The sequence below is a fragment of the Moschus berezovskii genome, chromosome 2, assembly GCF_049115385.1.
Source record: "Moschus berezovskii isolate FMDL1 chromosome 2, NW_MosBer_1.0, whole genome shotgun sequence".
In the NCBI taxonomy this organism is placed as follows: Eukaryota; Metazoa; Chordata; class Mammalia; order Artiodactyla; family Moschidae; genus Moschus; species Moschus berezovskii.
In genome coordinates this window covers 14,571,816-14,589,923 of record NC_142461.1, presented here as the reverse complement: position 1 = coordinate 14,589,923, position 18,108 = coordinate 14,571,816, and the positions used below count along the sequence as shown (strand labels likewise).

At 39.5% G+C, this 18,108-nt stretch overlaps 1 protein-coding gene across 4 annotated transcripts in view; it reads left to right on the top strand.

Moving 5' to 3' along the window:
• Positions 1–1,979: 1,979 nt before the first annotated feature.
• The window catches only part of PTP4A2 (protein tyrosine phosphatase 4A2), a 28,874-nt gene continuing 12,745 nt past the window's right edge, over positions 1,980–18,108 (top strand). Inside the window, exons 1-2 of one of the 4 annotated variants that reach the window (XM_055397181.2) lie at positions 1,980–2,170; positions 16,418–17,117. In XM_055397181.2, the coding sequence (XP_055253156.1) occupies positions 17,022–17,117 (96 nt within the window). In that variant the 5' untranslated portion in view covers positions 1,980–2,170; positions 16,418–17,021. Of the gene's footprint in view, positions 2,171–2,420; positions 2,441–2,774; positions 3,156–3,243; positions 4,310–16,417; positions 17,118–18,108 lie in introns of those variants that run through there. The other 3 variants (XM_088844520.1, XM_055397182.2, XM_055397183.2) reach the window with 3 other exon arrangements.

Genomic DNA, 18,108 nt, shown 5'->3' with positions numbered 1-18,108 from the left:
TTTATCAACAACCTCAGATATGCAGATGATACCACTCTAATGGCAGAAAGCAAAGAGGAACTAAAGAGCCTCTTGATGAGGGTGAAAGAGGACAGTGAAAAAGCTGGCTTAAAACTCAATATTCCAAAAACTAAGATCATGGCATCCAGTCCCATCACTTCATGACAAATAGATGGGGAAAAAAGTGAAAAACAGTGATATTTTCTTGGGCTCCAAAATCACTGAGGACAGTGACTGCACCACAGAATTAAAAGATGCTTGCTCTTTAGAAGCCATGACAAACCGGCATAGCATTTTAAAAAGCAGAGACATCACTTTGCCAACAAAGGTCCATATAGTCAATGCTATCATTTTTCCAGTATAGATGTGAGAATTGGACCATAAAGAAGGTTGAGCACCAAAGAATGCTTTCAAACTATGGTGCTGGAGAAGAGTCTTCAGAGTCCCTTTGACTGCAAGGTGATCAAACCAGCCAATCCTAAAGGAAATCAAACCTGAATATTCATTGGAAGGACAGGTGGTGAAGCTGAAGCTCCAATACTTTGGCCACCTGATGTGAAGCGGGGACTCATTGGAAAAGACCCTGATGCTAGGAAAGACTGAAAACAAAAGGGGACCACAGAGGATGAGATAGTTGGAGGGCATCACTGACTCAATGGACTTGAGTTTGAGCAAACTCAGGGAGATGGTGAAGGACGGGGAAGCCTGGCATATTGCAGTTCATGGGGTTGCAAAGAGTAGCCCACTACTTAGCGTCTGAATGACAATTCTGAGAAGATGAGGCTTCCCAGGGTGAAGGAGGAGGACAGAGCCCCTTGCCCCTTTTCCCCAGCTCTCAAGGGTAAGCCTCCAGTGCTTTTTTCCTGCTGCCATCTGGCAGTGGCCCAGACCAATCTCCAAAGTCACTGGTGACCGCATCTTCCAAACCAAAACTCCTAATTCATGGTCCGACAAAGAAATTCTGTCCACCTTCTAAATGCAAGACAGAATACTGAGAGCTCTAGAATAATCCCTGTCTTTAAATTCAGCATCTCCTCTTTATCACGCATCTTTCATACATAATGAAAAGAGCCCCTTGAGGTAGCTGATAATAATTTTCATTTAATAGTTGAAAATACGAAGATAGGAAATAACTTGCCCAAGATGCTATCTCCCGGAAGTTTGAATTTTGATCTCCTACTCGGGTTCCTATGTCTGCGCGCGCGCGCGTTTTATGTGTCGCGGGCGGGGAGTGAGGGTAGGGGCACGCAGAAATATCCTGAGCAATTGCAGACGCACACGCCATTTATTTGGGGCCTCGAGAAAGGGCAACCAAGAACTGAGCTGCCCCGGTTCTCACTTCTGGGTTGGAAATCCCCGAGCAAAGGGCTCGGTCTCCGCCTCGTCCCATCAGGGTCTGGCCTCAGGCCTCATGGCCGGGTCGCGGGAAAACACCCTTCGACCTTGAGGGTCACCCCGCGGCCTCCGGCCCTTGCTCAGCCCAGGTGCGGATGGGCGGGCCGCGGCTTGGGCGAATGACTCCTCGGTCTGGTTCTGCCACCCCCTCTTCCCTGTCACATGGACGCGCCTTCCGCAGCCAGAAGTGCTGATCGGAACGAACCACGAGGAGGAGCGGGGGAGGCGCCCAGGGCAGTGGGTCAGCGCCCCGCGGGGCAGGTGGGCGGGCCCCACCGCCTGGAGCCGGCCCGCCAGCCAGTCAGCGGGCGTGGAGGGCGGGTCGGCGGGCGCGCGCGCGCGCGCCGCGCCCCGCAGCGCCCCCTGAGGGGCGGCGGCGGGAGCTGGTTCCGGCTGCGCGCGCAGCGGTGGTGGTGGCGGCGGCGCGATCGGCCGGGGCTGTAACCGTCGTCCGTCCGGTAGCGGCTGGAGCGGCAGCGGCGGCCGGTCACGGCGCGAGGCGACGCCACAGGGCAGCGGCGGCAGCGGGGACAGCGGCAGCAGCCGGAGACGCAGCGGCGGCCGTAGCAGCAGCAGCAGCAGCAAGACGGACTCGTGGACACGCGCCGCCGCCGCCGCCGCCGGGCCGGGCCGGGTGTCGCGCGCCGAGGCTGGGGGGGAGTCGTCGCCGCCACCGCTACCGCCGCCGCCGCCGCCGCCGAGGTGACTGAGGAGAGAGGCGCCTCCTCGCTCCCGCCGCCGCCAGACTTCAATGCCCAGTCCCCAGCTCGCCAGCGTGAGTTGCGCGGCTCCCGGGCGGCCCCCCGCGCCGCCTCCCGGGGGCCTCGGGGCAGGGGAGGGCGGGAGGCGCCGCAGCCATTAGTGCAGGCCCGAGACACGTCCCCGGAAGGAGGGCCCGGCCGGGGCCGGGGGCGGGGGGAGCGCGGCCGGGAAGCGTGGAGAGCGAGGGTGGGTGGGGGGGGATAGCGCGTGTGGGAGGCGAGAGGAGCGAGTGCTGTGTGCAAGAATGTGGAGTGGGGGGATGTGCGTGCGTGAAGGCGAGAGTGTGAGTTGGGGAACAGGGCTGAGTGTGCATGTGGGGAGAACGTGGCGGGGGAGAGAGTGCGGATGGGGGAGTTGGGGGGCAGTGTGTGTGTGTGTGCGCGCACTCGCAGAGGAAAGTGAGGGGAAGTGTGCGTGGGGGGCGGTAGGGGGTACAGTGTCAGGAGAGTGGGAGGTGAGTGTAGGGGAGAGGGAGCGGGGAGCATGTGGGAACGAGTGAGTCGGGGGAGAATTCTTGTGCGTGGGAGAGTAAGTGGGGGAGGGAGAGTGTGCGTGCTAGGGTTAGAGTGATGGGCGGGAGAGACCTCGGGGAGAAGGTGAAGGGCAGGCTGATGAGGGAGCGTGGAAGTGTCTGCCAGCGAGCAGGCACCCTTGGGGGCCATCCTTGATGTTTTCTAGGGCCATAGTGAACCTGGGTGTCCTGGGTTAGGGAGTTCTTTCCAGGAGCATCTTGTTCCTGGGTCCTTGGGTTCAAGTATGAGCAAAGGGTACAGAAGTCTATTCCAGTGCCAATATCATTTTCTGGCCCTGTGCCTCCTCCCAATATTTCAGGGCATGGACATCAATTTCCAAATTTGTCGAGCACATGATTGGTTGGCATCCCACCCTAGTCTGGGTTCTGAAAGCTAACTAAAACAAGTTTATGTATTGCCTGGGATCCTAGACTCTTACCTTTTGAGTGTTCAGATAGACTCTATAAAGTACTGCTAGTTTTTCAGGTGAGAGGTGTTTTATTGTTAGGTAAATACGTAAGGAATGTGTTTTAGGTTTTAGCTCTTTGCTACCTTTCTGGAGAGAAGCTTTTAAGAAATAATAATGATAATAATGGTGTAGCATGTTGATGATGAAGATCAATCATAGGGTAGTTTATTATTTTCTAGAAATTTTCAAAAAATGTATAAAATAGCGGTTCTAGCATCATTGTATGCATTCAGCAAATGCTTTTCTGTGTGGAGTCACCAAGTTGTAGCTACTGCTGGATTAAATCTGGCAGTTACTGGCTGCCTTGCTCTGTGTTAACAGAGTCGTTTCAGACAGGAAGTCAGTGAAGTTATGCCTTATTCCACGTGCAAAAGGAAATTAAGGCTTCATCATCACTTGCCAGCGTAATCATTGTGTTGGTGAAGATGGTGAAAAGTTGCTTGCTGGTATTCATTTTAAAAGTAGTTTCATGTTATATAGTGAATGGACTAATCATTGCCATGAACTTTCCCAGATTCTTGTAGAAATAGGGGTTCTTGATGAAGAGTGCCTTGATACGGATTTTATACTGAAATGATGAGAAGTCTCTTAGAAGTTGGAAGTCTTTTCAGTATATGCAAAGAGTAGTGTGGTCCTTTTGGTATTAAATGTGATAGAACTACAATCAAAAGCATTCGTGTGTAATTAGAACTCAGAAATTATAAATTTCTTACGGTATCCTTTTTGTGATCATTAGCATGCTTTCTACTTTGAGAAACAGTGAGTAGTACTGGTATCATTCAGTGGGTGACTCGATTAATTAGCGTTAAGTGCCTACTGTGTACCAGGTGGTTTTTATACTCTTGTTCGGTTCTCACAGCTACTATTAAAAGGTGGTAGGTGTTCTCATTTGCATTAATTTGACACATATGGTTTCTATTTGCCAGACTTTAGGGATACAGTGATGAGCCTTCATTGACTTACAGTGATGAAATGAGGCTGTATGGAGACTCAAAGAGGTTAATTAACTTGTCCCAGGTCAGAACGTAATAAGAATGGGAGCTAGATTAAAAACACAGGTCAGTCTGACTCCAGAGTCTTTGATTTTTCCACTGTACTATTAACTTCCCTCACGCTAGGTTGTCTCTCTTTGAAGTTTCTCATCCACACAGTGACCTAGCAGCTTGTACAGGTAAGAGGTGTTGAGGTTAATGCAGAAGACTGAATGGCTGGAGGGGAGTAGATCCTTAAGGAGATGCTAACTTGAGGCTCTTTGGGGCCTAAGTTAGGATAGGCTTTTATGTGGGTGGAGATTCTGCCTTGGAACTCACTTGGGGCCTTAGGGTGTGTGCTTTGAAACAGAGTTTTTATGAGGCACCTGGGATATGTCTGGGAGAGAAAAGTCTGATTAAAGAAACCCAGTAGACTTTTATGTTTTTTATTTTGGGGGAAAGAAGAATGTATTAACTGGGTCTAAGAGTCATAGAAGTTGTCTTTTGTAAAACTCTTTCTCTCCAGCTTTGTGATATATTTACTTCAGGAGACTGTGAGATTGTGAAGAAAATATATATGAAAGTACTTCGTTATTTATAAATTGGACTACAGATTCAAAGTGTTATTATCACTAAGAATTTACTACTGAGGTAACAGTTTGTTATATTTATTAGCTGGAAAAGGCTGCTAGCATTTTAGACCACCTTACAAATGAAAAATTGTTTAGAACTGCTGAACCGGGTATACTCTGACTCAGAACAGCAAAAGTCAAACCACTCCCTCTATGAGTCAGGCAAGTAATATTTAATTTGAGCGAACCAAATTTATAGACAGAAACCATTTACAACATCATTGAACTTTGGTGGCACTAGGGAAGAGTAAATGTTTGAATGCTTTTGCACATACTTTAAAAAAAATCTGAAAGCTCCATGTTTGTGTTTTACTTGAAAAGACCCTTGTATGAACAAGGAAAAACATTTTTTTAATTCACTTTGTCTTTAAAGACAGTATTTCTATATGAAGTAGTTACAAAACACTTTATATTTTTGAGACACAAAGTTGAAATTTAATGGAGATTTGTTTTAGAGGGTTTGACTGTACTTTTGTTGTTGTCTGAATATGGGATTGGTAACCAGTGAAGCCTCTGGAGAAAGCATTTACAAATAAGATGCAGAGGATCAATACATACATTTTTAGCTGTTGCTCTTGAGTGAAACTTAAGTTAGAGGGAAGCCCAGGTTAGGTTGATTTCTTCAAGTGCTGTCCCATCAGCTCTGCTTGTTATAGAAGTTAGTGATCTTTAAAAATTTCAAGCAACTGGAAATCGGGACCGTAGTTCTAACATACCAGACTTAGTTATGTTTATTGACTTAGGGTGGTGGTTTGAGATTTTGAGGTCTTGGAATACTTGTGAAGTCCAGCATGCTTTAGGTTTCAGCAAAATTGTCTCAAGAATCTTCTTTGTGCTGAATCACAAATCATATTTTAAATTCATAATAACCCTGGGAGTAAGTAATGGCATCCTTCCAATTTTGTAGATGAGAAAATTGGTTTAGAGATCAATTGTTGAATCCTAGTTAAAGAGTATCAGTAAATAGATGGCAGTGGATTAAAAAAAATTTTTTCCCCCTGGGGCTTAAAGTACTTAAGTCTCTTTCTAACTTTCCCCCCACCCTCCTCAGTTAACTTTAGTCATTTACATGAGTTGTGTAGGAATTAATAGACGTTAAGGAAATTACCTTTTTCTTCACTTGAAATTTAGTGTTTAGTCCTTTTGTTTTTTAAAGGATACTTCCTTAAAAAGCGTGCAGTGATTCATGGGGTCGCAAAGAGTCCCATACGACTGAGCGACTGAACTGAAAGGATACTTCAGTTGCTTTTTTTTTCTCTTCAGGGCATGTTGTTGCTTTGAGATTTTTCTCAAGATACTAGTTGGGTTATGTAGAAACTAATGATTATTCTCTAAGTTTATAAAGCAAGAGTCCTTGATGGTACAGTTCAGGTAATTTTGCATCTTGGGTTTGTTAAATAAACAGATGCCACCAACTAAAATTACTTGGGAATGGTGATTTGAATCTGTTACTTTGGAATATTATCCATTTTCAGTTTCAGAACTAGTGTATATATAGAGGTGTCTGGTTGCTTTTTCTGGTTAGCCTTCATTTTGTTGACTGAAGCACATTCTCTGGCTCCTTTGACTTAGACTTGAAGCCTTACAGGATTGCTTGATACAGAGCTCAAGTGGATATTGTATCAGAAATCTCTCCCTCCTTGGAGTTGTAGAGATTTAGGCTAAACCAGAAACTGTCTCTATTTTGACACCTTCATGGGAGAAACTGCACAGCACTGCAGGCTCTGTCCACTTTGAGTAGTTATCCTGTGGAGTTTCTAGAACCTGTATGAGAATATAACCTATCTCCTGCACATGTTGAGGTGGTTTTTCCTGCCCTATTTGTTTAGTCAGTGTAGATTTACAGTGCATAAACTCTTTGCCAAAAAAATGGCTGAGGGGTTGACAGATTATAGCAACAGCTTTATGTGACTTGAATACAAATGTGTTTTGCTTGCCTGTGCTGATTTTTTACCCGTAGATTCTGTAAGACAGTATCCACTCCATTTTAAGTGGTGTAGAAACTAAATTTCATCATTTAAATATAAATTTACATTACACAACATTCCTTTTTAAACTGTAGAGAATTTTAAAATTAAGCATTTCTGTGACCCTTTCCTTGCTAGTTGAGACTGTTTTGAAAAAATATTTTGACCATTAGAACAGTCTTTACCTTTTAGAAAATTGGTGTATTTAATTTTCTTCATAGTATTTTTGCGTTGAAATTTCATTCTTCTCAGAAGATGTTAATTCTTTTGGCATAAAATGCACACATGATATATTTGCTTTAGCAGATCAGATAAATTACTTTATATTTTTATTTCTGCAGTGGTCAAAAATGTTGGCTCTTAACTAATGTATTGTTTGACAAGAATTCAAATTCACAATCAAGTCTGCTTTCTTCTAGTTGTCTTTTAGTTTTGAGATTTGAGCATAACTTTTTTGCAGTCTTTCACTGAAAACATTCACCATGTTGTACCATCATAGTTTTTGTAGATTGGATTTATATACACATATTGATATATACTGTTTTTAATAGTAAAACAAATTGGTGAGTTTCCTTCTTTCCATTATCAGTGAAAGCCTATCATGAGGGAACAGAGTGACTGGTTGGTTAGTGCAGAAGGATATGAGTCATCAGCAGGATTTGTCAGCAAATTGAGAAGGATATGATGGAAAAACAATAGAGTCTAGTGACATTCTTCATTCCACACATGTGGTTACAAACAGGTTTCCTCTTGGTAATTGGTTTAAATCATTCAAATAATTTAGATCTTTCTGGATGAAGAGCACATCCAATTTAAGCCATACCTTTAGTGCTGAACTGTTTTCCTAGTGAGATGAGATATTCATTTAGAGATCATCAACAAGTAGAATTTAGATAAATTTGTATCTGTTTACTAGGAAAAGAATTCAACTGTCAGGTAGATTTTAGTAAGCTGAGAGGCTATTTTTGTGAAGCTTGCTGGTAATTATGGAGCTGCTTAGTAGATCAGGAGATGCCTACCAATATGGCAATATTTGTTTTCTCTCAGTAAGCAAAGTGTTACTACTACTCTACTTTTAAAATCCCTAAGAGCTTTTATTGCATTTGAATTGGTGTGAAATTCTCAGCATGGTCAAAGCCTCCTGAGAGTTATTTAACCCAAGACTTAGTTCCTTTCTCAAGTCATGCTACCATGGCCTGTCACTATTTCTGTCAGTCTTGTCATAAAAGTTTTATCTTTCCTCATAAGTCTTAATTAATCCCACTCCATTTCTACTCATGCTCATTTTGCGTCTTCAAAGTATGTAGCATTAATAATGAAATTGTAATACCCACCATCAAATATTTTTCACCCACATTTATTCTTCTAGGATCCTGAGTAATATGGTATGCACACAGAGCCCCACAGATGCTTTTGTTGTAAGATTAGATGACTGCGATTTAGTATCATTCAGAACTGGTGTATTGTCTCTCACTTCAGTAAGCATTTGGAGGAAGAGAGCATGAAAGATGAAATTTTTCATTCTTTAAGTGAGAAGAGAGGGAAGGTGAATCCATGTTGAACTAAGCTGGTGAGCAAAGAATAATAACCCCTTGGCATTAAAGAGATATTTCACCCTTTTTACTTCACATTTACATGTTATGTGAAACAGCTGCCTTCACTGTATGGTTTCTGAAGATTTTTGAATGTTTCATTTTATGAAAATAAACATCAAGTCATTATTGGGCAATTAGTGGATAGACAGTATGTTTTAAAAGGCCACCAGCAGATCCAAATTGAATGATTTGGATTCTTGTCTGTTTATCTTACACTCAGTGCACAGAGAGATGGTTGAGAAGTATAATGTGACTTATAAGAAGCAAGTTTAGGAGAGGAAGTGAAGTGTAACTTACTTAGGGGAAACTTGGACCAAAATGCCCTAACAGCAGAAACATTTCTGGGGCTCAAACGAAACTTATGCTGACAAGATGTAATTTGGAATGTTTTTATTCCATATCCTGTACATAGAGAGCTTCCTTCCCCCGTTATGGTGGTAGATACTTGAAGAGGACCTTTTAAGTATGATCAATAGGTTAGACAGAATGGGGAAATGAAAGAGTTAAGCTGACCCATAAACTGCTAAGCTCTGAAACATATATTTTAAATAATGCTAACAATAGCCTGGAAGTTTTTGCTTTGCATGCTGCTCCTGTGCTGTAGGTTATTTTGAAAGGTGATTCAAATAACCTTTTCCCAAGTATCTATTTTGCAACCTCAGGGAACTTGCAGCTGTTATAGTCGTTCTAACTGTCCTAATATAGCTCAGAAAACATTTCAAAGTGGTGTTGACAGGGTGAATTCAGGTGCCCTTTTGGATTTTTACTTCTGAGTTTGCTTTATTACAATTGAAGTTCAGACTCTCAAATTAATTTCTTTATTAATGAAATAATTCAGTGGTTCTTGGGTTAATGTATGTACAGTGATAAACTAAAGTAAAATGATTAAGACTTCAGTTGTTCTCCAGGAAAATTATTTAGCCTTTTGAGATTAAAGAAATAAAGATGGAAGGAAAGAAGAAAACAAATACTAATATTTAATTTTATGGGAATGCAGCTGAATTTGAAATAGTTCTCTATTCCATATAGGAGGGTACTATAGTTTTTAGAAAAAGAAGGTGCTTAAATTTTGTAATAAAGAGGCTTGGGAGTCTTGTACATAAACTGAAGTCTTTAAACATAGAGCCTATGGAGAGTATAGTCATCATACCTTTGCCTGGAAATGGAAGAGAATGAATAGAAGCATTTTAATAGGGCTCTTTAACTTAATCTTTAAAAGAGTCACTGAAAACAATAAGCTAATGTCCAATACTAGAGTGATGTTTTAGGATGTTAATGTTTTTTCTGGTATTCAAATAATTTTTTAGAAAAAGTGAAAATTGGCCATAGTGTTGTTATCTCCATTTAAATTTTATTTCTGAAAGGAAAAATATTTAACATATTTGAACAAAGAGATTCAGCTAGAGAATTGCTAATCTTTCGAGGAACAATGAAGTACAAAGTTGAAAAGTAAATATTTTCAAGTGTGGCGTGAAAATAATTTAATGCAATTTTTGTATTACAGTTATTTGTAGAGGTAGGAATTACCAGAAAAGGACAACTGCTTCTAATCACCAGAGAACATACAAATTTAAAAACCACTCCCTTTTCATTTGAGTGGAAACAGAGCCCACAGGACTCAAGAAAGTAACTGTCACTATTCTCAGAAGCGGGTGTGATTGTTGGTTAATTGCTTTCCTTTCCTTTCTGTGTGGCAGGCCATGTATGTCCTGCTGGTTCTGAAATGTTAAGATATTTTCCCACCAACAAGGTCATAATTTCTTTTTATAGAACTGATTATTGATTTGTGTACTGGAACTTGATTCTCAAGTTCCCTCCTTAAATGAGGAAGTAGGAAAGTGGGAATAACCAAGGGAGTAACTACAAAACTTTTTTTTTTATCAGTGAGAAGCACGTTGCTATTTTTAGCTTGTTTACAGATATTTTGGATCCTAATTTGTGTAGAATTTAATGATACCTCTTTATCAATTCCCCAGGACTGTAGTCAGTAGGGGAAGAGAACTAACATTAATTTGAATCGCCTTAGGTTTAGGTCGCCAAATGGCATCTGCTTTTAGTTTGATAAATGCAACGATAGAGGGGTGAACAAATACAAGTGGTACAGAGAGTAGAGCTTTGTTTCTACAGGCTCTGATGAGTTGGGTAGGTTATGAAGGATGAGTAAAAATTTCCAACTTGAGACCAGTTACCCAGAAGATGAGTTGTTTTTTTTCTACTTGACGTTTAGTTGGTACAGTATGTTAGTTTCAGGTGTATAATGTAGTGATTAGACATTTAAATACGTTATGAAATGATCATCTCTGTAAGTCTAGTAACCATCTGTCACCATAAAAAGTTATTATAGTATTAGCGACTATATTCCTTATCTGTATATTATATCCCCATGACTGACTTAATTTATAACTGGAAGTTTGTGCCTATAAATCCCCTTCACCTACTTCTCCCAGGTTAATTAGAAGAGTTGAGTCTTTTTTAGTTTACAAGTCTTAAGATACTTTTTTCTCAAATGGTCAAAATGCAGTAGATTCAGTAGTTCTTTACAGAGGCATTTCTCTGCTTTTCTTCCTTGATGGTTGTGAAGATTTTATGGTCTGTTGTCTGAATAGTCAGCTATCTGAGAGTTCTTAAGTTACTCAGGGCCTTGACTTTTTTCCCCAAGATCCCATGTCTAATCTGTGGATAAGTCTTTTGGAGTTCTACCTTAAGGTATATCTTGAAACTGATTCATACTCTCTACTTCTGCTGTTTTGGCCCAGGCTACCATTATCTAGCTCCTGGATTGTAGCATCAAGTTCCTACTGGATCTCACTGCTTTTCACCCTTAATGCTCTTATTTTCTGCCTCCAGGTAGCATCTAGAATGATCTTTTTAAATATAAGTTGTCACTCTTGCTTGAAACCTCTTATTTTTCTCTGAGTAGAAGTCAGATACTTTTGTTGGCCTGTAAGGCCCTCTTTTTATTTCTCTGACGCTCTTGTAGCACTAGTCCCCTTGCTGTTCCTCGAACACTCCCAAGTGTGGCTCCACCTCATAACCTTTGCAAGAGCTAATCCCTCTGCCTAGAGTGCTCCCTCAAATGTCTTTCTGGCTCACAGGTCTAGGATAAAATGTCACTTTTTTCATTGAGGCATTTTCTGCTAGCCTTATTTAAAAGTGGAATCCCCTCTCCCTTCTGACATTGCAGGCTCACTTGCTTTGCATTTTTCTCCATAGCACAGGCATGTTTTGTCTTTTTCTGCCTACTAAAATATAAGTTCCATCCTGACAGGAATTTTTGTTTTGCTTACTGCTCTTGCTGTACCTATAAGAATATATGGTACACATTGTGTCCAGTAAATACTTGAATTTATGAATTCTTAACTAGCTAAATTGCAGGGGAAATGTCTGATCTTTAATGAGAATGAATTACTGTTGACAGATTATTCATACTTATTTTAAGGCCAATGCAGATGTCTTCAATGAAGTGAAATTGTTTTAGGAAAACATTGTTGCAAGGTTTTAGTCTTATATGGGGCTTCCCTGGTTGCTCAGACAGTACAGAATCTGCCCGCAATGCAGATATGATCTGCATTTGGGTTTGATCCCTAGGTTGGAAAGATCCCCTGGAGAAGGGAATGCTGCCTACTCCAGTATTCTTGTCTGGAGAATTATATACCATAAAACTTACCTGGAGTCTTATATACTGTATTATGTTTTCATGTTGTCTGCTGTAGAAACAAGCTGACTCAAATTAGCATGACTTCCTGTAGAATTTCTAGTAAGAAAAGTAAGCAGTAAATGTATACTTGTTCTTTAGACCTTTGTTTTTAGATTTTATTTTCTAAGATCTAGAGTTCTTTATTGTATATTTACTTATAATGTGCAGTTTTAATTTGGTGAACACTGGTATAACCTATCAAATGGTTATTGTATCATTTACTTTAATTTAAAAATAGAGGTGATTTCTCAGTGGAAAGCTTTGTGTGAGTGCTTTGACAGGATTTTTAAAAGGTAAATGCCCAGTAAGTTTGTTGTTTTTTCACTGTGTCATGTCTGACTCTTCTGTGACCTGAAGGACCGTACTTCCAGGCTTCTGTGTCCATGGGATTTTCCAGGCAAGAATACTCTTGTGGGTTGCCATTTCCTTTTCTAGGGGATCTTCCTGACCCAGGGATTGAACCTGCGAATCTTGCATTGGCAGGTGGGTTCTTTACCACTGAGCCACCAAGGAAGCCCCTCAGTAAGTTTGGGTTACATTAAATTGGGCTGATTTTGTAAAGTTCTCATGCACTTGAATTCTCTATATTTGAACTTAGAATTAACAGTTGCCAAAGCAGGATCTGAATTTTACTCAGTAGTATCTTTGACAAAGAAGAAAGCTGTCTTTTTGGAAATGTGTGGGTACAGACTTGTTGGGGATAGAGGAACTAGCCCCCTTTTGAGGCTCTTTGTAATCCAGTGATCATAGCAGTTAAGGATGTAGTGGAATTGTAAATCATTGTAGAGTTCTTTATCACCCTAGAATTAAAAATTAAAGGGACTTCCCTGGTGGTCCAGTGGTTAAGATTCTGAGCTTCGAATGCAAGGGGTGCAGGTTTGATCCTTGATTCACATGCCCCCGCATGGTGCAGCTAACAAAAGAAAAAAGATAAAATATTAAAATTAAAAAATCAAGGTAAAAGCCCAGAAACTGTTCAGAACAGCTTCCATCGCCTCCACCCTGAGGCAAATACTGTTAGCCTCCTCTCTTTGTTCCTTTCCAGGTAGTCTGTAGGAATGAAACCACATTCAGTACTCAAAACTGTTTCTTTATACACTGTTCATATTGTAAGCACCTTACTCTTTTTGCTTGTTAGTGTCTCTTAGCCATCTTTCCATATCGTTTTACGTTGATGTTTTGTTTTTTTTAACCTCTGTGTTTTTTTATTTTAACATTGTGCCATGATTAGATGATAACTTGTATTATTTCATGCATTTTGGCTTTTGGGTATCATCTGGGTAGATGTTAGCAGTAGAGTATTGACACTGGATATTTAAGCTTGTGACATACGCTCTTCAGAATTTTAAGTGGTTTCTGTTGTGTTACTGATTTAGTCTTACTGGCAGTGCACTATTCTGGCTTGGTAGGCCTCTGCTTACTTGCTCTTCTAGCCCCCTCTTTCTGCATTCTTCTTTCTGTTTTCCCCTTCTCTCCCTCTATAATTTAAATGGGTTTCTCTGTCACAGACCATCCTTTCTAGTTCTTCAGTGAAGTTACATTCTTTTGTTCAAAATGGAAATACCAGCTGGGAAATGGAAATATCCCAAATTCAACATTTTAAAAGTTAGAGTTGATAAAAGATAAAGAGTGGAGGGACTTTTTGGATGTGTATTTGAATTCGATCACTGTCAAAACAAACCTTTTCCATCATTTGGTAAATTAAAACAAAAAATCAATTTTTATTTAAGTAGTTAGAGCAGAATTGATGTTAGAAAACTTGAGCAAGTTTTCCAGTAAAGTCTGCAGGTGCTGAGTTTATGCTAAAATTTACAGCTTTGTAACTTCTGAGTACTTTCCAGCTGTGGTGGGTTATTTTTTTTAAAAACAGACTATTTGCTTTGCATTCTTATGGGTGTCACAGAAACTAACATTAGTTTATCTGAATTGACAGGTGCAAGAACTTTTAACAGTTAATGTGTAGTTGAACTTGTAGGGGAGGGGAAGCAACAGAAACTTGGCTTTTATCATGTATCTGTTAACTTTGATAGACCATACTGTTTCATTTGGCAGAAATTCCTTTCATGGGGATCTCAGTATGGTATTAAGAATTGAAAATCTGGGAATTCCCTGGTGGTCCAGTGGTTAGGACTCAGTGCTTTCACTGCTAAAGTCTGGGTTTGATTCCTCGTTAGGTTACTGAGACTAAACTTGTGTGGCCAAAAAAGAAAAAAAAAGAATTTAAACTCTAATAATAAATTATCCTTATCCCCGGAAGTGGTCCTTTAAAAATGAGCTTGGAGGAATAAGATGGGATAAAGGTTATTCTGTTTGCTGAGTGGACAAACAGTGACTTGGTAGAAAACTTAATGCTAGAGCTGTAACCTTTTCAGCCTGGCCATCACTACAATGCTGGTCTTTGAGTGCCTTTCTCAGCTGACACACACATTAGCTATGATAACATTAAAGGAAGGGATTCAAACAGGTTAGAATTTCCCTGTGTTTTGCTCTGAGCTGCACACAAACCATTGTTCTTTGAGTAGTTACTTAATACTCTCTTCTCTCCTATTAAAAGGTCAAAGAATTGCAAATGAACATCCAAGTAAATATTTGAAGAACAGTTACATTATCATGAATAAGACTATGACTTAAAAAAATAAGTGGGTACCTCATTAGTCGAAATTGAAGGAAAAATAAGACTTGGTTTCTTGTCCTTGATCTGCTACTAATTAACAGTATGGTCTTACTTAAATCTTTTAAATCTCTCTGAATCCCAAACAGCATCTTTTTTCTTTTTTTTGTTTAAAGGTCAGTCTATTTGATCTCTTAAGTTTTGCTAGCTTTAAAATTCCTTGACTGCAAGGAATCCTCTGTGAAATGTATAATCTAAAGTGGCTGTGTTTTAGGGTTACAGATAGAATTATGAATGAGAGTGATGGTGTGTATTATGTTTTTCTTAGCTTGAAGGTAGAAGTTTTGTTTTCACTGTAGTGGATAACTCAGTTTGCTGAGGTGTTGAAGTTTTTAAGATTCCTTTTCGAGTATCTTATATCTCTTTTCATATTTTAGGAATGTTTTAGTTTTGTGCTTGTGTCTTTGGTAATATGATCAGAAATATGTAATTTACAAAATAAAATGTTATAGACTATTATAAAAAAGACACTTGAAGATAGAAGGTTAGGCTTGAAAGTTTGAGGCTTAGGTTCATTCTTATCTATTTAAATTTTTCCCTTCAAGTGCCTCTGTAATCATCTTTCATCTGGTCACAGTGATCTTTTTTAGAGTTCTAAGAAGCATTTATTGGTGGCTTAGGGAAGAGGCAGGTAAAAGAACTTAGGCCTTGTTCCTAATTCCAGAGGAATTTATGATTATGTTGATACACTGACTGAGCCAGCTATACAGATTACTATTGTTTTGAAAATTCTGCCACTTCTCTTCTTGCCTTGTTTTTAGTAGGAATTAATATTTGGACAGAAGAATGCTGTGTGAATTAACCTTTAGATGCCTTTGTACTCTTGAGGTAGTGATATGTGAAATAGTAAAAAGATAAATGGAACTAGAAATGAGAAAACAGGAGCTGTACATTGGTTGAGTCACCTGGCATTGTGGTACCTTTGAAAAAGTATAGGACTTAACAGAAGACTTGAGTTTAAATTTGGGCTCAACTAATTCATTCACCTTAGGCAAGTCAATTCACTTTTCTGAACCTCTTACGTCATTCTTCATAGGTAGTTAAAAACTACTCAGAGTTGGGAGGAAAAGAAGATAATTTCTTGAAAGTACTTTCTGAACTGATATCATATTGGGGCCAGTGCATATATTTTGTATAGAAAGAATTAAATCTTCATACGGAATTTTGGTAAATATCCTTCATCCGTTTACAGATATAGTTTTAATCAGAAATAGTTAACATCACAGCAGAAAAAACAAGATCATTGTGAACTTTTTAATGAAAGAGGTTTAATGAAAGAGGTTTGAAGCATCTTTTAATTATTTAGAAATGATATTTTAAAAACTCAATCATTTTAAGATGACTTGAGTTAGAAATCTTATTAGCACAGAACTTTGTTGAACCTCATTTTGTAAACAGAAAAGCATATGTTTTTGTGTATGTGTGTATCACGTGGCAAGCATGATCCTAGTTCCCTGACCAGGAATTGAACCTGTGTCCCTTGCAGTGAAAGGGGAATGAAAGTGTGGAGTCTTTAACCATTGGATCACCAGGGAAGTCCTTGGGCATACTTGACCTTTGAATCTCTGATTTTTAAAAAAGTCTTGGTATATACACTTTTATCCGTTTATTGATAGATGGCAATAGTTTAGAAGCGGCACCATTTCAGATGTCTTGGGCTCATAGAAAATATATTCTTGACTTTGGGCATTGTGTTTACTATGCTGTCAACTGGCAGTTCATTTTACTTATGCTTTTCTCCTCCAGGTTTTTCGTTGGAATATACGTTGCACATTTATGGCGATTCTGAGCGTGAGGGCAGACTTCTGCCAGGCTCAGCACAGCGTTTCCGCTGACAAGTGAGCTTGGAGGTTCTATGTGCCATAATTAACATTGCCTTGAAGACTCTGGACACCGAGATTGGCCTCAGAAATAGTTGGCTTCTTTTTTTTTTTTTTTTAATTGCAAGCATATTTCTTTTAATGACTCCAGTAAAATTAAGCATCAAGTAAACAAAAGTGGAAAGCGACCTATACTTTTAACTTGTCTCACTAGTGCCTAAATGTAGTAAAGGCTGCTTAAGTTTTGTATGTAGTTGGATTTTTTTGTAGTCCGAAGGTATCCATCAGCAGACATTGAGGCCCAAGTTGAATTTGGATTCAAGTGGATTCTGAATACTTCTGCTTATCTTGAAAAGAGAAGTTTCTGAAAGAATAAACAAGTTGAAAAGAGAAAACACTGATATAGGCATTTTAGTGGTCTTTTAAATGTTTTCTGCTGTGAAACATTTCAAGATTTATTGATTTTTTATTTTTTTTTCATTTTCCCCATCACACTCACACACGCACGCTCACACTTTTTATTTGCCATAATGAACCGTCCAGCCCCTGTGGAGATCTCCTATGAGAACATGCGTTTTCTGATAACCCACAACCCTACCAATGCTACCCTCAACAAGTTCACAGAGGTAAGATTGTAGTGTGGTCTACCTTTTGGATTGATTTATAGGTAAAGTTGCATTAAAAATTAACACCATTGTAAAGAAATCTTTTACCACAAAGCCATTTATTTCTGGTTGAAGTATGGGTGGTCTTTGTTTGAATTGAGCTGAATTAGTTAAAACAGATTTTTAAAAGAACATTTATGGAATTTGGGGATATCTGAGAGATATCTAGTACAATGTTTTTAACTGTATCCTTTCAACATTGTTAACAGTTCTTTTGTTACACATTCAATAACAAAGATAATTAACATTTATTGAATACTTTGTGTGTACCCAGCACTACAATAAGCAGTTCTATGCATCATATCATTTACTCCTCACAGTAACCCTATGAGGTATAGATACCATCTGTCTCTCTCAACGATGAGGAAACTGAGGTTCAGAGTGATTTAGTAATTTAGCGATTTGCCTGAATGCACCCAAGTGTGTGGTGGAATTATCTCTGACACTGAAACCCATTTCTGCCTCAAATGTTCTGACCACTTTTGATGAAAAGCTACTCTCAAAGAACTTAGGAATAGTAACCATCATATACATGTGTCCAGAAATTTGGGGGAAGGAAAGTTATTATAGGCAGCATTTTTATGTTAGATCCTGCATTTTTTTCTGTTGGTAGTAGTAGAGAAACTTTTTGTGCTTTATTCAACATACATTTGAATGTAAGCTTTTAAATCATTCTCAGATTGTTCAATCCCAGTGTGATTTCTGTTGATATATTTATAAAGTCAACTTGGAGAGCTAGATGAATGCCTAAGGATCCTAAATCTACCTCTGTCACTTTACAGATGGCAAAACTGAGTTCAGAAAAGTCTTTTGACTTGCTGAAGGTCACAAATATTTACCATAAAAAATTTGTACTGGAACCTTTGAATGAACAGCTACAGTAAAGTTCATTTTAATGGGATTTTATTTGAGTTTTGAAATTTTTAAAAATTCCTGACTCAATATATAACAT